General features: G+C 40.4%; 1 protein-coding gene across 5 annotated transcripts in view; it reads left to right on the top strand.

Annotated features, from left to right (window-relative positions):
• PRKAR1B (protein kinase cAMP-dependent type I regulatory subunit beta) overlaps window positions 1-23,677 on the top strand; it is a 103,129-nt gene extending 79,452 nt beyond the window's left edge. For all 5 annotated transcript variants that reach the window (XM_049790982.1, XM_049790983.1, XM_049790985.1 and 2 more), the window contains exons 9-11: window positions 2,867-2,988; window positions 20,730-20,811; window positions 21,245-23,677. In XM_049790982.1, coding sequence (XP_049646939.1) covers window positions 2,867-2,988; window positions 20,730-20,811; window positions 21,245-21,417 — 377 coding nt within the window. In that variant the 3' untranslated portion in view covers window positions 21,418-23,677. The remainder of the gene's footprint in view (window positions 1-2,866; window positions 2,989-20,729; window positions 20,812-21,244) is intronic.
• The last annotated feature ends 374 nt before the right edge of the window (window positions 23,678-24,051 follow it).

Raw genomic sequence — 24,051 nt, 5'->3', positions numbered from 1 at the left:
TTTCTACTGGGGCTATTTTGAAAAAAACAATTCAGGATTAATTTGCTATATAATTAAAGTATTTATATTTCTACTTAAACAATTTATGTTTCTTGTTTATGGTTTTCATCTACCATTCGAGCTTAGGTACCTGAAATATGAAAGTGTCTTAGTGAAAATATACTTGAACTTCTGAGAGGTGCTATCCATGAAATTTTCAATTACATTTGTATGCTTAAAGTAAGGCCAAGTATGTTGCTCACTTATTAATGAAGTTTTCATCATTTAAATGACTTCTTTTATGCCTAATTTAAATCTTCCTAAATTAAGAGCACAAATTATACCAAATTACAATGAGTATTTAAAGAAAAAGGATCTCTGCACCTGCACTAATGAGGAGCAATTACAACAATGAGACATCTCAAAACAATTTCAGAGTAGAAAGGTTATTCAAAGATGTGCTTCCTTAAACATGCGGTTTGCAATGTAATTATATCCTAGTTTGTAGTATGGCTTTTGAATCTCAGTAAAAAAAGAGGAAGGACTTCAAGATTTGAACCTTTTTTAAGTACGGAAAAGCCGTGGACAAAATAACACATCATTTCAGGAAGATGGAGACCTTAGGTGAAACGTGTAAGGATCTATTTCGCGTGTCTAAAGAGCAGGTGGCACCTGGGAAACAGAAAGGTATTTTAGAAATCTCAACACAGCACTGAGAAGTCAACTTCACTTCATGCCTTAATGTGGTCAGCAATCAGTGATTTCTTGGTAGAAGAACCTCTACCTGCTGCTTATGTATATTTTTTCAAGGCCTGTCTGGTGTCTGTAACTAGCCATATAATTGTAAGGGTCTTTTTTTTAAAAATCTAAGGATTTTTTTGATTATCAGTAGCTGCTTATAGTGTATCAAACAAAGTATTAGAAAACTAATTGTTTTAACTCTTTCTTCTGGAGTTTAATTAAATGTAAAGCTATGAATTGATATGTACAATTTAGAAATTGCAAAAGATTGCAGATGGTCTACTTTATGTGTTGTTTGACTTTAATTCTGCAACAAGAACTTTAGGAGTTTTATCGTTTACAATATTCTTTATAATGCTCTGTTTGCAAGAGTCATTAACCAATGTATTTGTAGTGGTACAATTCCCTTAGACAAAAGAGAGACACTTTGTGACTAGAGCTAGAATTAGCTTTGAATTTCTCATAAAGCCAACTGAAGAAGAAGTTTCAAGAGACTCTTTCTTTTCATTGTTAATTACCGAGTTCTTTTTTAAAAAAAAGAAAAAGCCTACTCTAGTCTGTATGAAAGAGTTTTATGCTTATTTTTAGTGAAACAGAGCACTTTTTGAATGTTGCATTGACAATATGGGCTTGGTCTTTGATATTAATGCTTCTGCAGCAAAGGTCACAAATACACCAGGAAAGTGCATTAGTGATTATAGGTGCGGAAAATGCTAGAAGTAATCATTTCCCAAACAGCAACACAAAGTGGCATAAACCCATGAAGACATATGTGTGTCAGGCAGCTCAAAACTTACCTTTGGTGCATTGATCGCTTTGATCTGGTTTTGTTACCAGACTCAGTGTGCACTTCTAAGCTCAGCCAAAAGGCTTTTTAACTTTTAAAGAACAACTCTTTCACCCTCACACAATACTTCTAAGCAATATTTTGAACAAAATGGCGAAAGCAGAGTCTGGAGGGAACAGCCCAGATCCAATCCTGGTGTCAGAAGCCGTGTCTTGGCTTATATTAGTTCAATAATTCATAATAAGTAAGAATCAGCAGAGCTCTAGTACATGAATTTTAGCCCAGCTTTTTGAGGCAGTGAAGGTTATATCATTGTATTATCTGTTTCTTTTAATAACTTTTAAACTGTCACTTCTTTCAGTCGAATCTGATAAAGGTACGAAAGTTCAAGTACAATTCATTGTCTTGAATTCTCATGCAAATGGGTAGAGGAGAGAGAGAGACAGGTTGGCAGCCCTCCTCTCTGCGAGAGCAGGACAGGTCAAATTGATCCCTTAGCAGACGCGGGAGGAGGCAGGCAGTGGGACAGTGAGCAACCCTGGATGAGCCGCTGTGCGGGCTGTCTTTTGCCGTGTAGGTATCCCAGGGGATTTGTGGCAGCTGCAGGTGGGTGATAAGGACACCAAGCCGCAGGAAGCAGGCTGTATTAGCTCCATCACTCATAAAACAGACCGGTAATTTTTTCTTATTGAAGTTTACTTTGAAGTTTTACAACTTTTCTCTCCAAGTGGGGGAATGAAAAGAAAAACACTTTGTAAACCATCCCGCTGGCAAGTGAAACAGAGGTGCCACTTCACACGTCCATGCTGAGCCTCTAGTCTCACTGCCACCCATGCTACCGGGGTCTTGCCGTTGGCTTCAGTGGTGCGTGCTCTCACCCATGGGGGAAGAGTCACTTTTTAGATCGGCACTTTTGCATCGCTTATCTAGCAGGCCATCAGTAACCAGCTGAGAGCAACTCTGACGAAAAGAGAGCAGGACTTGTTCTGACATCTGGTGTGGGATGTGGTAAGAGAATCTCGGCACTCCCATATCACTGGTATCTCCAAAACAGCTCCTAGGCTGCTCCAATCCACTGCAGCATCAGCAGCACTGCAGATCAGATCGCAGGCATAGGGAACCACAGCCAACTTTTCCTGTCCAACTTTTAAGATTATTATCTGGGTGATTATTAACTCTAAGACACAATGAATAAATACATACATGTTTCCCAACTGGAGGTTCGTGCAAAGTGCCTGGATGAAAGAAATGTTTCTTTTATAACAGAACCAGGCACAGCAGAGCTGTCAGTTTAGATACAAATCTCAGCCAAAGTTAGAGTCTTCTTATAACAAAGCTTTATGATCTTCAATATTTTAGAGTCCCTGGACAAATGGGAGCGGCTGACAGTGGCTGATGCGCTGGAACCTGTCCAGTTTGAAGATGGAGAAAAAATTGTTGTGCAGGGAGAGCCCGGTGATGACTTCTTCATTATTACAGAGGTAAGATTGGCATCCTGATAAGTTCTGTCATTTCCTGGTAAAGATCAAGACTTTGTATTAAAAGACATTTAGGTTCAGTTTAATCTCTTACTTCAGCATAAATCTGAACTAACTCCACTCACACCAGGAGAATTACTCAAGTGAATTCAGACACCAGTTCCATGGAAATGTCTTAAGTGGGACGATCCCTAATTTCCAGTAAGTTGAAGATGCAGAGGAATTTTGAGGTGTGTCTAGTGTCTTTACTGTTTGAAGGTTTGTTTTCTACAGGAGATTTTTCTTGTTCCAAATTGCCAATACTTCAATGAGGCTGGCCAGCCACACACTGCATTGATCATTGTTCCCAAAGGGACTTACAGGGGAAATCACAAATGTACATCTGTAAACTGGAGCAGGAGACCTGATCTGAAAATGGATAATTTGTTCTTCATTTTGCCTTAAGCTCAGTCCAAATGGCTGAGCCATTTTCTTGTTTACTCTCACGCAGGCAGACAGATCTGTCAGGCAGCTGAAAATGCTGACATCTTTTTGGGAGATTATCTGACACTTCAGTTCCACCATCTCACTTCTGCAAACAGATGCTGACGGGGTTTTTCCTCCTTCTCTGACATAAATATTTGGATCCTTGGTATCTCATACAGATACCTAGGCGCTGTGATATAACAAGTTTTAAAAAGGTATTAGAGAGTCTCAGACTAAGAATAACAAGACAGCATTAGGATATGATTGTTTATGTATTGAAGCAGGAGCTTTTCAGTGCCAGCTGTGAGTGTTCATACACAAATATATAGCCTGGGAATGACCAACATATGGCTGTGTGGTGACAGTTCAAGTGCACATGCCAGGCCAGATGTTACGTGACCAGCAAGGAGGCAGTGCTGGCACAGGAGCTAGGAGGTAATCTGAATCCCTCACTGTGGGAGAAGGTGTGTCAGATGGATGTAAGGAAGCTGGTATGATTGTGTTGCCTTGGGATCCAGTTTTATGTAAACAGAATACATCCCTGCCTCCATCAGGCTGCTGTGTTGTGACGTGATTTAGGAGGAAAGAGACCCTGCCCTGCTCAGGTCATAAAGGGCTTGTACAGCGCCCATTCCAGATGGTTTAGAGCCCAACAGGTTTTTCTTTGCTTGCTCCTTATCTGTGGATTTTTGGACAGCTGCCTCTATCCAAGGCAGCCAGAATTTGGTTCATAATAAATATCTGAAACTTAAAATTCCATCCTTCTTTCCTCTTGAGTGTTGGAAATACGCATTTGATTTATGAACGTAGTTTCTCTTCTGATGCTCACAAAATTGTCAGTGCAAATAACTGCACCTGTGTATCACACAGACACTTAAGGATCTTTAAATATGTGACGAGCAGTGCCCCTTCGAAACAATAGTGTCAGAGTGAAAGAGACTAGATATTACATAGGGAAATTTTTTTGTTAACAAGATATTTAGCATATAAGAAAAATTTACGAAATACAACTTTTTTGCAGAAATAGGGAATTTTTATTTCTACTAGTGTTACTGAGTGTGGTGTTATTCCTTGCAGCAGCATGAGGCTAGGAAAACCTGATTTTCTTAGCCATTGAATCCCATGTGGAAAATTGGCAGCTTGGTTAAGAGTTACCAAGGGCCTTTATTTTCCCCCTCTTGATGGAACAGCTGTTAAGACTTGAATGGGTAGAAAAGTATTAACACTGCATACTGCATAATCATAAAGTACCTGCTCACCTCACCCTCCCACTATAAATCTAACATAGTTTCTCACTTTGGAAATTGCCTGTATTTTTCTACATTAAAGTAAGAACATCCAGTATCAACTATTTCTTGTGCTGCAGTAGTATTTCTGCCTGCTCACACATAGTTTAAGCTTTGTATGTTAAACCTGATTTTACAGGAGTTTACATCTTTGATGTTAAACTTTTCTGCAGGAGAGTTGATGCGAGCTGCCAGGAACACATTATTCTACAAACTAGTTGCAAGTAGTTTTGGCTGGTTTGTTGTCACAATACATTGAAAAGTCATTAGCTTCTTTCATATGTTTTTTGATGTTTGTGACCTTATAATTGAAAACACTAGAAATGCAGCCAATTTGTTTGGCTGCTCTATATGCAGAAACCATTTCATGTATCAACAGAATGCAGTCTCCTTTGGAGCACAGTATGTCCAGTAGTACAAAGCTAAACTTTGCCACACAATTTTGGGGCAACATACTAATTTATTACAAACCACAGTCATTCATGGCATGCCTTAGACAAATCAGTTACCAATTTACAAAGCTTTGGTGCACCAGCATCCCAGATACTGCTTCCAAGTGGGATCTTGTGACTCCTATCGTAAAAGCTTCTCTAAGACACCCAGGACTCACACATGGATTTTAAATTGTTAGCACAGTTTTGTATGAATTTCATAAATTAATTGTTCATTTCTGGTTAGCCTGCAATGCTGCCTTCCTCTACGACATCCTTTTGGGATACCATCTTTTAATTATATTGGTCCTGCAGAAGGACATAGCCTGTAAGTGAATTGGCACCTTCAGGATTTGCAGACTGAGGAGCAACCATTAAACCCTTTTGAAAGTGAGACTTCCAGCCTCAGTGATGATCAGAACAGCAATTCCTGCTTTAAAGCAGGAATATCATCGTGGTTAGTAAGGACAAGAATATTTAGTCTCCCCCTTCTCAAACAAGCACATTCACCTTGTCTTTGTTTTTCTTAGTATAACCTTTTTTTCATGGCTTTCTATCCACCATCTTATCTCCAGTGTTGCACAGATTGTATTGGGATGCAGGTTATTTGAGGTGCAGTCTGTATGCATGAAAATGCATAGTGCCGCATGAAGAGCGAGGCTGCGGCAGGAGCTCAGCCAAATTATTAGAATAACAGAAAATGTGCACAGGGAAGAGTCACAGGAAACCAGGGCTTTTTAAGTTCACTGCTCACAAAACTGTTTATGGTTCATCTTTCGTTAAAAAGTCTAATGAGAAAAGTATTATCCAGAGATTCCAGGACAGCTACAGTTTTTCTGCCATCCCAAATATTCACAGGCAACCAATAAGATGTTTACTTGCAGTAGGTTGGGTGCTTTTCCATTTAAATCTCAAGCAGCCTTCAACAAGATTTAGTTTTAATATTTAAAGGCTGTGATTTTTTCCAGAGATAGAATTATTTTAATGTTTATACCATATTCCTTAATTTGAAGATAGGATCAGAAGTGAATGTCTGCTTACAAAAGCAAAGTAATCGCTTTTGTGAGATTGATTTACTTCACTTGAAACTGGTAATTAAAAAAAAAAAAAGAAAAAAAGAAGCAGCACTGCAGTTTCTGTATTTTCAGATATTTCCAGGTCTTATTTTCCCACTATGGTTTTCACACAACAAACTCGGGCTTTCCCAGACCAGACAGATGTGGAATGTATCTGCTGGATTCCAAGGTCATGGAATTATCCCATATGAGATTCCTGGCACAGAGGTGAAAAACTTTAAGCACCATGAAACAATTGTTGCCATAAAGAATTATATTTTGGCAAGCGTAAATCATAACAGATGTACAGTTTCTAACAAATAAATTTGCAGTTGTATTGTACACTGCCACACTGTGTACCCAGCAGTAGGGAGGATTTATTCATCTGACTTCAGATAACGCAAATATTTTTAGCTAGTATTTTAAAGTGGTAGCTTGCAAAGGCATGTGAGCTTTGTGGAGTTAAATATCCCAGCAAATGTTAAGTCCCTTTAAATGAAATGCCAGTTGAATGGGGGCTGATTTTATTCCTGACTCGTGCTTTGCCACTGACTTCAGCTCAAACAGTAGTTTAGACTAGTATAGTAGTGCTCTGAAACTGGAAAGAAATTAGGTTTTTGCTGTTGTCTAGGTTACTGAGAAAGGTAGTGACAATAGTATTAAAAACAGTGGTTATGATCATGTACCACTTCCTTAAGTTTAGCTTCAAACTTGGCTAGGTGGCATAGTACGTCGAAGTCGGTAACGCAGCTGCCAAAAATGCAAGGACCTGCAGCTGTGAAGTGCCCTGCTGGGTTTTCCAGCTCCCACCCCTCCCCACGTCAGATCATTTGGATCTATTTGTCATGACTGAGCACTGTATACGGCACACGGATATTGTCACGGGACTCCACCGACTGTGCTCAGGGAGTCTTTTAATCTCAGGTGCATACTGAGAGCTTGCTGAACTGCTGCCATATGGCCCTAATACTCCATAAAGTTTGACATGGCTTAAAAAAAAGTGTGCAGAGACACAAACGTATGCAGGTGTAGGAGGAGAGAACAGCAAAAGGTTTATAATAGTGCCACACTGCACCCAAAGAGCACAGCTTGTAACTGTCCTTTAAATGTGCTCTCCATAGCCTGTCATCTCCTTGGAGGATAGTTTGGTTCAAGTGATGCAGAAAGCAATGAAATAAAACTGCATGAGAAGTAAAACATTTCCAATTAATAGTTGGTTGAGCTGCCCAGCAATAGTATGCAGCAGCCTAAAAATAAAAGATCTAAAAATAGAAGATAATTCACAGGAGAAAATTCAAGGAGAAATGGACCCATTGTATCAAGTAGTTTCACATTAGATTTTTGCTGTTGACTTTAAAAACTAGTATATTTAATTGCAGATTAGTGCTAAGTTACAGGGGGCAGTTGCACCCTCCTCTGCAACTCCTTTGTGAAAAACATTTCAAAAAAAGCTGGGGATTTGTGTTCTTTCTCATTATCCTGCTGGTTAAAGAGGAGGCAGAGTCAGGCCATCAGATTTTCAGTCTCAACTGTATTATCAGTCCAGTCTGTGGGCAGGACGTTACCCTCCCTGTTTCCCCATCAGTGGGAATAATCCTAATGACACTTCATAAAGGTGAGCAAAAGCTTAATGGCAAAAGGCATAAAGTATCTGTCGGTATTGAAACCAGGCAATGGCAGTAGCAAAATTGACAAATAAGAGAAAAAATTTCATTGATAGCGCAGAAATCCTTCCAGAATTAATGCACAGAGCTGCTTCACTGACAGAAATGAATCAAATTAATGGGTAATGATTACTTATCCAGCACTATTCTTGCCTGATCGTATTGAAAACAGTCTTGTAATCCTCGGGGGGCTGCTGGCTTTCATGCTGCTGTTGACATTTCAAGTCAGGGCCACAAACTGGCTCCGGTCTGGGCAGGATCCGCTGCGAGTTCTTGCTGAGAGCCTACTTGAGATACTGTCCTGTAGGTGAAATCAGTGTTTCCAGCCCCGCTGACACTCTTGGCACGCTGTGGAGCGTCCCTGCACAAATGCAGTTCAAAGCCTTGTTAGGTGGAACAGTGTTTGTAAACTCTTCCTACCATGGTAACATGCACTGACAAAGGAAGGTCCTCGGACTAACTCGGAAGGGCGCTGCGTTCTTCACAGAATTGGGCCTTTTTGTAGGAAAAGTCGACTTGAGTCTTAAATTGCACAACAAGCATCTGAAGTTTTATGATTTAAAAGCTCCTTAAGAAGGAAAAGAAAAAAGAAAAATAATAGCCCAATTGTTTCCTGCTCTAAATTGTTGCTCTTTGACTTTCTAACCTAAGAGAGACCCCTTTGGCACCTACCCCTGTGACAGGCAGGAGAACTACAAAGTAAACTTCTTCCGTATGGTTAATGAAGTCACTGCCTTAGGCACACTCTGCTATCACACCTGATAATCTCTTTAAAAACACAGTGCGATTAATTATTAATTAGGAAGATGAATGTTGTCTAGAAAAGGAGTTTCAAAGACTACAACCCGAACTGCTTAGTGTTACCAGGATTTTGTTGATACCGAAAATGTTTGTCAAAGGCAGTCTACAGCAACTCCTAATATACCTAATAAACAAAATATACCGAATAAACAGAGCCAGCAGTCACTGAGGGCTCTGTACTTTGCTTATTTTTAACTGCAGAGACATTGTTTCCTGTAGAGCTCTTACAGGAAAAGTACATTCAATTTTCTTGCTATCACCTAGTTGTGCTGGAGCAATAGCCTTTCCATTGGCCCTGCTTCAAAGTTCATCTGTGTTCAAGATGGCGTTTTTAATGGCCAGCTGATGCCAAAGATTGAAAGTTAGGTGTGTGATTGGGTCCCATCCTGACTAGGGATGGAGTTGAAGTGTTTTGCTGAGTCAAAGGAACTAAAACGTCAACTTAGTCCAGCTCTTGTTAAACTCCATATAACTTTGACTTCTGTGGGCAGTGGATCAGGCGGCGTACACATGCAATATCCATATACATGCAATCTGGAGCGTGCCCTTATCTCTCCTCTGTCAGAAAGGGAGTGTTTCATAGAAAGCAACTGGCTGCTCCCCTTCTTCCCACCAGCCATGGAGGACCTGTCGGTGACTGCAGCTTTTGGCCCTTCCTTCCAACTCTTCTGCCGGCCCCACTAATAACCACCACAGTGCAGTCACCTATGGTAAATTCTGCAAAATCTGAAACCTCAGAAGTGATGTACGATGGAGCATTTTCTTAACAATTTTGTGAAACTTCAGATTAGCCAATATTTCTAGTCTATTTTAGAACTTTGCAGATTTTGTTCCTCATTTGTGGCAGAAACCAGGACAACTGTATGTAAATTCTGTGAGTTGCTATGAACCCAGAGACTGGAGAATAATGTATAATAGTTTAAAAATGTACAGTTAAAAAAATACTGTCAAACCCAGTCATGACTCAGTCTTGAGTCCACAATCAGAATTAAGTCCTCTTGCATCATCCTTCTCCAAGACCATTAAGATCAACTAGTTTTTATATTATGAAAATGAAGCTTTTTAAAAAAGAAGTCTGATGGGTAGGAAAACAATGTAAAAGCAGCGTACACAGCCAATACTTTGTTACGGAAAAAAATTCTTACCTGGATTGGCACATCCATATAGTATGACCAAATAATTTTAAGAGTCTAATAACTGTGGTATATAATTCCTTTTCTTCTTAGCTACTTCTCTGTCTTATATGAACATCTCATGAACTTCACAGGGTTTATACTCACTACACCTGTTTGATGAGGTGTGTGAAGAAACCTCCATGTTGCATGGTGCGGTCTGAAGCACAAGCACAAGAATTAAGGTAGTTTTTTATTCCTGCTGAAAACAGTCAACGGGTATTAGGCACTTTGAAGGTCTGGACCTTCATGATTTTGCTCACAGAAGGTCCAAGGCAGAGAAGCAGTGTTAGCCCTATGGCCAGCATCCCAGGCTAACACATCAAGTGACCATCTTTTTTCCTTTATGTTAAATTTTACCACCCGAAAACGATAGATATTACTTTCTACAGCAGGTTATGTGGAAGTCACTTGCACTTTGTATTGCTGACTGAAATTTGTTTATTTCTTCCCTTGTTTTTGTATAAAAGTCTTTCATAAAGCAAAGGTTGGCAAATAATAAAAATCTGAGACTATTTACTGGCTAAAAGAACATTTGCAGTGTCTTTGGCTACGAAGTTCAAAGGATTTGTCTTCTCTTGGCAAGTAGCCCTAGAATTGCTGATCCTTAGCTGTAACATAAAAGCTGTCCCAGGAATGATGCTATCAGCAGTCCCAAAGGGCTAAAATGGCAGCTGAGGAGTGATATGCTAGTGGTCTTCCAGGACATTGCGACTGAGAACACTGCTTATGCCAGCTTCATGAGGTAGATGCAGGACTCACTGTGTTACTCTGTGTCACTGGGACGTTGGTAAAACCACCGGGAGGATGCAGTGTAGCCGTACTATTCTCAAAGGCTTAAAAGTAGTTTTCATAACCTCTCTTTTGCACATGCTATACCCAGCGCAAAAATGTGTATGAATGTTTCCCCAGTTCACTTTTGACATGACAACTTGTGTAGGAGTCTTCAGTCTCATTCAGCTGTAATTTAAAACATCTGATTTGTAAACCCATAAAATTGAAGTTTATGCTGGAAATACAGACACACCCTGGCCTCTTACCACTATAGGATACATGGAAAACTGGGAGAGCATTTGGTATGCAGAGAAGTAAAACCCAAAGTTAGTAATTGGCAGTTTCATTCTTAATATATATACATGCTCCATTTGAATTTTCATAAAAATCAGAGTGCTAGATTTTCTCCATGTTCAAAGCAGCCTGTGACTTTTTACTTAGCTAAGGTATGGTTGATGCTTTGACTCTTCTCTCTTTACTCTTGTCCAGTAGCGTCTTCCTACCATGGAAGTCTGCAAAAGCAGCAGAGGTTCCCAGGTAACAAAACACCTCTCCATGTAAGGAGAGCAGCACAGGCTGTTTACCCCTCAAGGTTTTCAGGAGGTTCTCAGGATCCTTATAAGCTCTTTTGGCATTGAAGTCTGAGCTCACAAGCCCTGATTCAAAGCACTTAGTCAACATGACCAAGAACTCTATGGCCTGAGGCATGTTAAATCTAACCTGAAATTAAAGGCATCTGCTGTCTCAGGAGCTAGGAGCCCTGTCCTGAGGAGTGCTTCTCTGCCTTTAAGCAAAAATACTGCAATATCAACAAGACCTGAAATATAGTGGTGTCCAACCTGGTGGAAGAGGAATGGATAATCTCCTAATCCCTTTTGGAGTTCATCCCTTTCTCTGGATCATGTTAAAGCTGTCCCTTACTGGGATGGCTTTTGTCCCTCTTCTGCAAAGTTACCGTTGAGATGACTGCAGATTTGCTGAAAGTATATACGCCTTAGGGCTCATTCACTAGCTGTGTAGTGTGGCTTCTGTGGAGCATGCAAGGCTCTCTGCAGTGTGCTCCAGGAAGAGGCGACTTTGAGCGCATCAATTTTTTATTTCTGAATTTCAGGATTTGGTCCTTTGAATACACAAGATTCACCAACTGAAAGGACTTAAAGAGCGCTTTCTGCGGGGAATTTTTCTGATCTCTGTGATAAACTCTCTTCTCTCCTTTCTCCAGTTTGCTCCAAGTTTTACGTCTTGCTCAGAAGCTGTTGCCCTAGCTGGCCACAGCTGCTCGCCCAGCCCTGGTCACAGCATTAGTTATGAGACTTTAATGACGATGTCTGTCTCAGCCCTTTGCTTGGTCTGGTTACTTCAGCATCTACAGAATGTTTTCACAAAGAAGCAGATGGTGGTAGGAGTAATTGGGCCGTAAAACAACATTAACAGCTAAAAACGATTTTCACCAGAAAGGATTTTGCGGGCAGGGTGAGGGAGGTTCAGCACTGTTTTCTTGTTTTCTCTCCCGTACATTCAACCCTGCCCCTGCTGTAGGTGGTAGCGCTCTGCACTGTCTGCTTCCAGGAGATGAGCCCTGTCAGGTCAGTCACAAATATGAACAGTTGATGAATAACCCATTATAGAGTCACTTTTATGTTGACTCAGTGGACGTTTCCTGGCTTCAGAGAGAGTCAAGATAATGGCTAGCTTTGTAGAAAGAAAGAATCTCTAAAATGCAACATTTTTTTTCCTTTGTGACTTTTATTGCTTTGTACGCTGACATGTCTGAGGGAGGAAAACAGTGCCTTGTTGCCAATAATCCACAGCGCTTGGCACAGACAGTCTTTAAAATCTGGCACCAGGATGAATATTAATTCAGTTGTTTTCCCACAGAAGCTACTGATTAGTCAAGGCCAAGTATCACTGAGATGATTCATTAAAACCCAGCATCTGAGCCCACCTTTACTGAGTGGATCTGCTTTTCGTCACCCCTGCGACAGGTGGACTGAATGTGTAATAAAAGGGGCAACTCAAATCCTAGGACGGAGTAAAGATAAAAATGCAGAGGGACCCAAAGGCTGGGCTGTGGTGCAACCACTTCCCAGCTTTCTGGGCATGGAGCCAGGACAACTAGCCAAGGAGGATCACACCCCAGGCAAGGGGCTCCTCCCGTGGCTCAGAGCTGGTATCCCTATCCCTCTGTCACCATCCCTCCGCTCCCAGGCTTCCCAGTCCCACTTGGAAACTGGTGGTATGGAAGAGAAGCATGGGACTACCGTGGCACCGAGGCTGGGGAGCCACGGTGGTGCCCCTCCATCTGATGGTGGGGGATGATGATGACTGTCCATGAAGTCTTGAGTCCCCCAACACATGGATGCACTTCTGTTGGACACCTGCGTGAGCAGAGCCTGATGAGCTCTGCTGCTGTGGCTCAAGGGAAACATTTTGAAGTCAAAAGACTGTAAAGCTTAAATGTTTTCATTCGGAAAAACCTTTCAACAGAAAAGGCTTAACAAAAAAAATCCCTATTTTTTATTCTTTGTGCAAAACCCACTTTGTATCACCTAAGTATTGCATGCATGAAGCAAATTGCAGTTGGTGCAGTGTATTCTGCTTCTTTTGGCTTTTTACTGTGTTTACTGGTCTCCCTCTGCCTACATCTTGTCTTCTTCCATCTAATAACAACATTTCTTTTACTTCAAGGGCAATACTTAGGTACAGCACAGGTTTAATGCAGACTTTATCAAAGAAACACTGAAGGGGAAGATTGCCTGAGATACTGCAATAGGAGGATGAACAAAGTGATTGAAAAGGTCTTCCCATGTCAGACATCTATGATTTTAAATACTGAATGATCAAGGCAAAGATGTTTCCTGGTGATTAATGACGGGCTGGGTGTAGTCAAGTCTGGGCCTTAACCCTGGCCTCTCGTATATCCCTAGGAAATGCCCTGTGGCTTAGTTGTTTCTGCTGTTTTAAGCTACACTTGGTTTATGATTGATTGTCATTTTTAAAAGTACCTTTATGTTTGTGGCTATTTTGGTGACTGCTGTAGACAGCTTTGTTCCTCTCTCTCGGGTCTGGATGTTATTCCTAAATTAATACAAATGTGCCTAAGTAGCAGAAGTGGTGGAAGTTTAGACATACATCTGGTAGTCTTATGCAGGTGTGATATAGCGGGTACACACGGCAAACTGCAGATTGTTTGATACCGAGCGCGGCTGTAAAGCTAATGTATAGGACCTGTGCCAGCTGGGTAGTGATGTTTGCTTTCCATCTTTGCTCGACTGCAGTGCGCATTAGTGTTGTTGAGAATTATGGTCAGTAAGAATATGATGTTATAATGACAACATAATTATAATCATACACATTGACTCTGCGGTTGTTGCAGTGTACAGGCACTTTTTGCAGCACTGCTTTCTCTCAAGGCGATTGTATGGGTATCATGGTGCACATGTTGTTACTCTAATGTTGCCCTTTGAGCTCATTTGATCTTGCATTATTTATCCTAACAATACTCCCAAGGTGCTGGCTTTCTGAAAATCCATGGAAATCAGTGGCACTCAAGATTTCCAGAGCCACCACCAAATTTAAAAAGCTGAATGTGTAAAATGTTGTCTATTTGATTTCAAAAGCTCTCAGTAGCTCATTATCTTGAGTATTGTCTCACACTGTAATCCGTAGTGAACCCTAATGGATGCAGAAAAGAACTCACTTGCTGGAGATAAGCAAACCAAACAACCACTTTTTCAGTCAATGCAAACCTGGGTCTGTTCTTGCAGACCTTACCCACTCAACAGTCATTACAACAGGTGTATCATAAATAATAGTCGCAAAAGTAAAGTTTGCTGAACTGGACCAAAGTTCTTTGAGGTTTCACATCAGACAACCGAACTGATTTAAATGATCATTTTTTAAAGTGGAGGGTGAAACACTAGCTGACAGATCTTAGCAGGTCTCACAGATTCACCAGGCAATCACTATTCTCAGGAGTTTTGTAGCATCAGGAGCTGTAGCTTTTGACCCTCCTTAATTTAAGGCAATGATTTGGAGATGCTCTATGAATGATTTAAACGCATGCAGGAACCAATAAGCAGGCAGATATGTTTAAATAAGGTGCAACTTATTATGGTTGTAGCTATTATAGTGCAAGAACATTGCCCAGACAGTGTTTGTAGATAGACAAATGGTATATTTTATTAGATGTATCTGGTGAAATAGGCAACTTGAAGAAACCATGTGTGCCCAAAAGCTCTTCACCCTTTTCTAGCTATGCTTGTTGGTCTAATAAAAGATATTACTTCCACAAACCTCGTCTTGCCTGCAATTAAATAAAATACTCCCAGAATCATACTGTGTGAAAGATCTTTTAATTCATTTCAGATCTGCTATAGCTTCCATTCAGTCCCGGCTGCTTTGCTGTGTGAACAGGAGCGTTTTATACCACTTCACAGCCTCTCCCTTCATCTTTTGTAGTAACTTTGCAAAGATTTAATAGCAACATATAATGAGGGTTTGTGTGACTGTGGAGTGAGGGGAAACTTATCTTTTGAATGTGTGAATTATGGAGTGTGCGGATTAACAAAGTGAGAAAGAGCAAAGGTATGTTCATAATAGCAATTGATAGAGTTAATAGCAATAGCAGATGGATTGGCCTGACCTTTTCCATCTCTAATTCTATAGACTGCACTGCTCTTTTCTAGTGGATGGTGAAGAGGAAAACAAAATAGGCTAGAAAAATTTTCTAAGCTCAAAACTAGGATAAAAATGTAACATTTTGAGGGCATGGGGAAAAAAACCTGTCTTCTGTGCTTTTCTTTAAAAAAGCAGTAAGTAAAAAAGTATGACATAAAAATGGAAATAGAAATAGTAGCTTCCTGCTTATGAAAATTAAATTATTTTTCTTTAAAAAGTAGGAAACATTCTATATATTTAGTGTATCAAAAGGAAATAGACATTGATGTTGCATGCACTCATATTCTTCAGTTTTAATAATCATAAATATCCTGTCCTTTGTTACAGATGGAGCCTCACTGTACTTTTTACTGATTGCTGTATCTTTAAAATGGGAGGTTAGACCAGCAAAACTAACACATCAATAAGATTGACTTTTAGGGCAAAAAGTGTTTAAAACAGTGCTGAATTTCCCTTCCCACCCACTGCCCCTGGTGAAGGACCATAGTGCACAGCCCATCCCACCCAGAGGTAACACGGACACATCACTATCCACCACATTTCGCCTTGTGCTGTCCGGGAATGATCCCATCCGATCCGCTGAGCTGGAATAAAGGAAAAAATACAGAATTTCAGTTTTTAGCATCATGAACACTTGCCTTTTGTAGCCAGGCTACTTAGGCCATGTGCTGGCTATAGGATTCATACTTAAATATAAAAATAGGGCTTCTGAAGCAATTGGTGCTTGTAAGTACATGCAGGATAAGACCTGGGAATCTCAGTGTTGATCCAGATGGGTCACTGTCTTTACTCTGTAGGATGTCTCACTCATCCATGTGGTCCGATAGTTTAAAAGTGAAACATCTATCAAAATCTCATTACTTTGGAGAGGATGGGAGCTCATGGATTATAAACCTTAATTTATTTTTTATATCTTAAATTATGGTACCGTATCAAAGCCATAAATTTTTACAAAACAAACTGCTGATGCATTTGAAAGAGTTGAATAAATATTCTCAGCACCGTGACAGAGCAGCGATAGAGGGAGTGAGCAGGTGCGTGGGGTGAGGATGGCAGAGAGGTGGTGATGGCACATTGCTTTTGGAACTGCTACTCTTGTTGTTTTTGCAATAAGAAGCCTGTATTTACTTGGAGGAGAGGAGAGAAGGTTAATGATATCGGTTCCTGGGAATACAGGCACTCCCCAGTGACTGAAAGGGAATATTGCTGGATCCACCAAAGATCATAATTTCACTCCCAAGTGTCTGCTAGCAGAAAGACATGCCTGTCTGCCTTCAATTTAATATCATCACAAAGTGCTGATTTATTAAATGGTGTCAAACTTCTTGACAGTCTTTGAGCCTGTGCTCTAGTTTTTGCGTGGTGGTGTAGGAGGCTGAAATGGCTATCAGTGTACAAGGCAGTATTTTAAATTGAGCACCACTAAATAGCCTGATCCTGCAAATCTAGGATTGTGCAGTTTATTTCAGAGAGACTGATCTTGCCAAGTTTTGTGTGCCATTTAAGGGCAAATCTTTCCCACCGAGACCAAATGCTTTTGGGAGTGAGAGTGATAAGCCTCTTGAATCCTTGCTAGATAATGCCCTTACCTCCCGGGACAGGGCTCGGGAGATTTATTCAGTCATATCATTTATAGGAGGTAGGGTTTGCTAAAGCAGAAGGATAGAAAGCTCAAAAACTGCGTTGGAAAGATTTGACAAATAAAAGTAAAATGAAATACAGCCATGAAACTTGTGGTGGGAGCAAGCGTAGGGGTCAGCACCGAATTCGTTTAGTATGACAACTTCTTTAAGGATATGGGTAATAAAGGATTGTTTCTGTAGTATTTTATTCTCTATTATTTTATTTTATTCTGGATTATTTTATTCTGTATTATTTTTGCCCTGGTTACACCGGTCATCTACAAGTGGACTCTAATACAGTCAGAATCGCGTTGCTTCCAGAGATAAGACACGCAAAGTGAAGGTAATAAGACAGATAATTATAAATACATCTTCTTTGTTTCATGGTGTGGACAGTCTTCCCGTGAAGGTCACTCTGACAATGCTCCAGGATGTACTTGTGGAGCTGGTGACTGGTGCAACGGGAGGGCAAGCAGCGTAATCAGATCTGACATCTGGGTGCTCACTGTCAGGGTTTCAGGAAACTTCTTTTGCTCCGTGATAGACCTGTTCTCACTGGGCAACGGGAAAAGCCTATGTGACTGTTAAAACAAGAGTGGAAAAATATGTATCTGGAATATGCATTGCTTTATCCTGCCAAGCCAAGTGTTTATTGTGGAGGCCAGACACATCTGTCCTCCTCCAACAGATATCATGGTGTTTCTTGGATTAAAAAGGCCGACTGTAGTGGAACAGTGGAAGAAATTGCTTCAGAAGACTGACTTATTGGAGTCCTCTATCATATGGACCCTGTCAAAAAAATATTAGCCACAATAAAAGCTGACACTTGGGGAGATGAAAGCAATATTGCTTGACATTGTGATTACCTTTACGGCAACATGCTCAAGGTGGGCAGCGGGGAATTGAGTCCTTTCTTCGTTTGACCTGGGCGGTCAATATGATTACTGTGGGGATTTCTTTTTGTTTTATGTAATAAAACATCTGTAATAAAAGGTTTTTTTTAAAAAAATAGTTTTGGGAAAGAGACTGGAGACATGGATTGCAGACAGCTATTTGGGTCAAGGGGTTAGGTTTTTGCCAGGCTCCAGATGGGGATGGAGAGGAGGACAGGGGCTGGAAGTGATTCTGAAGCTGAAGCCATCTACACTGTGCAGGCAATAAGAACAGCATCAATTTAGTGAGCTGCACCTGATCTGAAGTTTGGCAAGAGAGAGGCTGATACACGCATTATTCCCTGTATGGGGTATTTCCAAGAATGCTGCTTATGAATGTGTGTTTGTTCTGAAAACTTGCAGTAAGCGTGAATAACAAAACTCATTACACTATCTTTGCATTTTCATGCCCTTGCAGACTTACTGGAAGATCTTGGAAAACAGCAGCTTTGGCGGAACAGTTTAGTTAGATCAAGGATAAGGAATTTTTGCTGGAAACTTGACAGGCACCAAATCACTTTCTTATATCCAGTTCTTCCAGTTACTTCTCCGGATAGCCTTACACTTCCTGTGGACAGTTTTGTGTGCATGGCATGTTTTAATGGTAGATAAAACCCCAAACAAACCCCACAAAAGACCAAAGCCAACCTTGCCCTCTATGTTTGGCTTATTTTTGAACAGCCTTACCCAGTTCAGGTGCCCTTGCTCATGCATGTTATGCCAAGCACATGGTTCTGTATCTTCTGCCATCAGCTGCCTGGCATGTTAGGAGTGAAAGAATTGAAGCGGAGAAGAGTTTTGTGATTGTTTTCAAATGGACCTGGATTTACAGCCGTGGTGTTTCTTCAGTATTTTTGTAATACTGATACGGCATGTAGCTGATAGGGTGGAACGGTAAATTGTCATGACCAATGTAATGTGTTGACAGTGTGATATCTAGGGATTTATGCTAAGCACAGGTTACTGCTAATGGGCATAATGAGAAATTATAACTTTTAATGTGCCAGATTAATTTGATATACATCCAAATCTGTATAAAAATCATCAGCTGCTTAGCATGTATCAAACAATACTTGCACATTATTTAGTTTTTGTTTCTGTTTCCTGGCATCAGCAGAAATAAGATTTACCTCTTCATTTATATAGCACATAAATTAACCTAGAGTCACCCAGCAATTTGTAAAGTAGATGGGCTTAAAAATAACCCTGTTATGAAATAGGACATGATGCAATAAAACGGTATTACAGCAGCTTAGTTGTGCTTGTTCAGAAGAAAGCAAATTATGATCATTTGCTACATAATAGTGGATATTTACTGCTCTTGGTTATTCCTGGGCCCCCAGGTCCTAGAAGAGCAAAAGCCAGACCTGAAGCAGCCTTACTTTACTGTTCAGATTTGCAATTCAGTGACGATGTTTGAGATACTATAGGGTGTATTTAAACATATTGCAAAGGTGAAGGGCTGGTTCTGCAGGGTGCTGAGTGCCTTTAACTGCATTCAAGCCAAGGTGTTTCAGGGTGCTCAGTGCCTCCTCAAGCCCCTCACCATACCTGGAGGCACACAAGTTTCTTTTGGTGGAAGGAAGGTGCAGGATATTAGCAGCCAGGGAATCTGCACTGAATATTCTGCACCGGAGGGAGGTTTATGCTCCAAGCTGGGGTGGTCCTGCAGCTGGTTACAGCCACCGACAGCCAAGCAATGCAAAACTTGGGTGTTCAGCTGCAGAGTGAGGGCTGTGGTATTTTCCAGTAACTGGCATCAACCTTCCAAGCATAGTCCACATTACTGTGTCTCCTCCCCTTCCCTGTCCTGGTTGTAAGCCCTCACTTCTTACTTTCCAAGCTGAAAATCTTAAAAAAACCATTGAAATATTGATGCTCTCCAACTGCACTGTCAAAAAACAGCTCTCCGGTCTATTTAAAAATCTTGGCTTTTAAAAATCTTTTTAATTTCAGTTAAAATCAAAATATGTTAACATTTCCCCGTGCTTTTGGTTTGGACTCAGAAGATAATTTCATATGTTACTGTAATTTTTTTCCAGAAAAGCAGATACCTTTTCTATTCCTCTACAAAAGCTTTATGCCACTATAATTTAAGATTTCCTCCAGGTTAGAATATTTCTGCATGTAAAACCTCTTTGAAGGTTTAAATAGGCTGTAACTGAGTTTTGACATGTATTAGCACGTGTCAAGTACAGCAGTTATTAAGGGTAGTGGAGACAAGACACATTCCATCTCTCCAGCAACTGACTCGCAGGTGTCCAGATCACTACAGGCCACAAGCGGGCAAAGCCACTAAAAAAAAAAAATAAATCACCCTTTGTTGCAACAAGCATTAAAAACTCCCTTTACCAACCACTTCAGCAACAGATCCAGTGAATGATCAGGTGAGGAATGAACTCCAGTTGCTGTCTCACAAAATCATGTCACAAGATTGTGACTGGGAAAATTGCCTTTTTATTCCTTTTGATGTAAATCTTTTCTGTGTCTCTGTAAGGTTATGCATCCACCCAGAACATATTTTTAAATTATATTAAAGCATACATTTTCACAGCATGATGTACATTAGTTAAACAGGAGTTACTGAGTTCTGTCCTGTTCCTCCTGTCTTCTCTGTGAGCTGAATCTGTCTGCATCCAAACATCTCATAAGAGAGAAATCATTTGCCATACTGATGGATTTTTTTTTTTTAATCTTTTAATTGCCTTCATTCATATATAAGGAATTGACTGAAATTGTCATCTCTCCTACAGCAGAACTGAAGGACTGTGACATGCGAAAGGAAATACTCAGGACTCGATACTTTTTAAAGCGTAACACGTTTAAGCAAAGCCAACTGACTTTCTGCACTTCTCTTCCCAGGGCACAGCTTCTGTTCTGCAGCGCAGGTCCGACAACGAGGAGTACGTCGAAGTTGGAAGACTTGGTCCATCAGATTATTTTGGTAAGAAAATTCAGCTTAAGTATGGTTTGGAAAGACAGGCACATGGAGTTGTATCAAGTAGTTATTGTGTTAATTAGTGTTCTACTCTTTTACAAGCAAGGGGTTATGCATAGGTCAGCCGCTGCTTTCAGTGATACCAACAGATTTCAGTGAAGCTGAAACCATTCCTTGGTTTAGACCAGTGTAGCTGACAGGAGACAGATCCAGAATCAGCAAAACAGTCTGAAAGCATTTGTTTCCAAAGGCATTTTACATGCATGCATTATGCATGTGTAATGCATTTGTAGTGTCAACAGAATTATGTAAAGTGTCTATCAAGAGATATATAAAAGGGAGATGCTCTACACCCAAAGCAACTGGATGGTGGCTAGAGTATGCACCCTCTGAAAAAGAGGCACAGGGTGTGTGACAGCGTATTTATCCCTATTTCCAGGTGAGATAGCGTTACTGCTCAATCGTCCCCGAGCTGCTACGGTGGTGGCACGCGGACCCCTGAAGTGCGTGAAGCTGGATCGGCCCCGCTTCGAACGAGTGCTCGGTCCTTGTTCTGAAATCCTCAAGAGAAACATTCAGAGATACAACAGTTTCATTTCGCTCACCGTCTAAATGATTCCTCCTGGAAAGCTGCCTTTGTGTGACCTTGTGCACTTAAATTTGCTCTGTGCAGCTCCATAGCTTTATGAAGAAAAAAATAGAAGATGTGCATTTTATGTGTATTTTTTCTGTTTATGTCACGTACTGGATGTCAGTTCAAATCTCGTGTATCATCTAAGTAGGAAGACAACTGTTTGGATAAGACTAGCTTTGGGGAAGATTAGGCTCTTGGCTTGCAGGCAAGATTTTTACCTATTGTTGGATCATATAGCTTAAAACTGTGTTTTTAACTATTTGAAATTCATACGAATTTCTATTTCCCTTATTATCTTTGAAGTTGGTCTTATTAACCTTTCGTCAAGCTTCTTTGATCAAGTGTTGTCCCTCTGCCCGTCACTTTTAAAAGACTTTTCACTGGTTGTGGACTGGAGGTTTCTGAAATCCCATGGGGTGAGTGGCAGTTGCCCAGTTTAAGAAGGAAGGTTGGAGGAAGATTTTGATCATTGCAGCAAGCCAGCGAAAAGTAGAGCTTTTGAGTCATTTTGTTTGTGGCTTAGATATAGGGGCCGTACTCCTCCGTGTTACGAGCCCTTTCAGGTCTGCTTTGTAGGACATGCTAAGCCAAACAGCCTGCGCCAGTCTTCTGGGTGAAGAGGTCAAGGAACAAGGTTTTGTAAGAATTCAGGTGGAGCCTTTAGGACCTAAGTTATTTGTCCTCAGCTTTTTTTAAATGAGGGTTTGCATTAGATCCCTTAAAAGTCCAACGGGAACTTCTCTGCTGAATTAAGTGAGCTTTGAAACATTTATCTGCAGCAGAGTGTTCTCAGCCACTTCTCTGAATATTATATGACATGCTGAAGAGATGGTGCCAGGTGTACATCAGGGGCAACAACAGCAGTTTGTTTTTAATAAAGGTCCACTTAATTAAATTCAAATGCCTTTCTTTTAGTATATGACTGAATTTTAGGCTTTTTTAGGATTTTCTGAAAGCCAAATACATGCTGCAAAATGCTGCCTCTCCTCCAAAAGACACGTATTGCATAACAAAAAGCACCAGGATCTTGCAAGAAGCTCCTAGAGCCCAGGTCCCTCCAGGGCCGTGCAGCCTCGCTGGCAGTTGTTGCTGCCCTGCCTAGACATGGATCCCCTCTTGAATGGAGCGTTTTGCAGATCCAGACTTTAAATCTGCTGCACAGCCCTCAAGGATGGGATCATTTAGATTATTCTTCGCGAAGCTTTTCCTTTGAAGGCAAACTTGTCTTTGCTAACGGCAGCGAGCAAAGGTCTGCATCTCAGCTGCCCTAAATAGCATTGCCCACTTTTCAATTGTGGCAAAACTCTATTTCTTCTTTATGATAACATTCTTCTGTGTAAATACGAACTTGCTTTACATGCCAAAGGTCATGCCATGAAATAAGGCAGCAATCTCCCTTTTGAAACTAGAGGAGTTAGGGAAAAACATGGCTAAAATGACTCCTACTGACATGCAATGTGCTTTCTTCTTTGGAATTAACAAAAACTCACTTGGGACTGTCCTACTGACTCCCACCAAGAGGGCCCAATATTCCAGTAGCTGCCCACAGTGGTTTTTACAGAGCTAACTGCTTCTTGTCTTCAGACTCCTCTCATCACTTCGAGGTGCTTAATTTGTTTCAGCATATTTTCAGTGGTCCTGTCAGTGTATATTCGTTGCTACTATTTATTATGATTATGTTATGCTTCTTGCACGCGTTATTAAATATGACCATTCACATTTTTCAACCTTGCAATTTTTATCACATACATTTATATAGGCAGGCCCCCATTATATATATATATAGATAAATGTATATGCATTTGCAAAACTTTTGATTTGCTTCACTGTTTTTGTATTCTCTTGTGCAATTTTTAAAAGAAATATTTTTAAAAGGTTACCAGTCACTCATGTACGTTCTTTTACCTATTGCATTTCTGTTGTATTGGTAAAAAATTGTGAGTGTTTTGCATAATATACAAGATCTATTTCTTGTTAAACACCAAGTATTAGCCTCACTGTTTAGAAATTACTCGAGCACACACACACAACACAGATTCTTTGCTGTAAACCTTTACAGCTCATGGAAAATACATTTGAATTATGGTTCTGTTATAAGCAATCTCAAGAGAAGTGTAACCATTTAACACCAGGATTCCTATGCTTTAAGTGGGACAAAATGATATTCAATGACATTTTAAAGATAATTGTAATATTTGCAGTGGATGATGGGACAGGATTATGGTATGAATAAAATTCTTCTACGTTATATGCAGCCGTTGTGAGTTTATTAATAATGGAAGTCTGTATGAATAGAAGTCATGGTCTAGTTAAAATCTGCATATCATAAAAAGTTTGAACTCTACTGAAAATGATGAGATGCAAAGGGACAAAAAATAGACCAAGAATCCCAGCACTATATATAGTAATGGAAACCAAACTGTTTTTCTGGAGGATTAGCACGAAGAAAAAAATTTCTTCTGTTAAATGTAACCATATATGTCTATATAAAGAAGTAAGGGTTCAAGGTGTCTCTCAGACCTTCATGTTGTTGTTTAGATGCCAGTTTAGCCAGGCGTTTAAGCAGATGTGGAACACGAAGCATGTGAGCTGTCTTGCTGGTCGTAGGGACC

Source organism: Accipiter gentilis, chromosome 33 (assembly GCF_929443795.1).
Source record: "Accipiter gentilis chromosome 33, bAccGen1.1, whole genome shotgun sequence".
NCBI classification, from domain to species: Eukaryota; Metazoa; Chordata; class Aves; order Accipitriformes; family Accipitridae; genus Astur; species Astur gentilis.
This window is presented reverse-complemented; position numbering and strand designations above follow the sequence as displayed.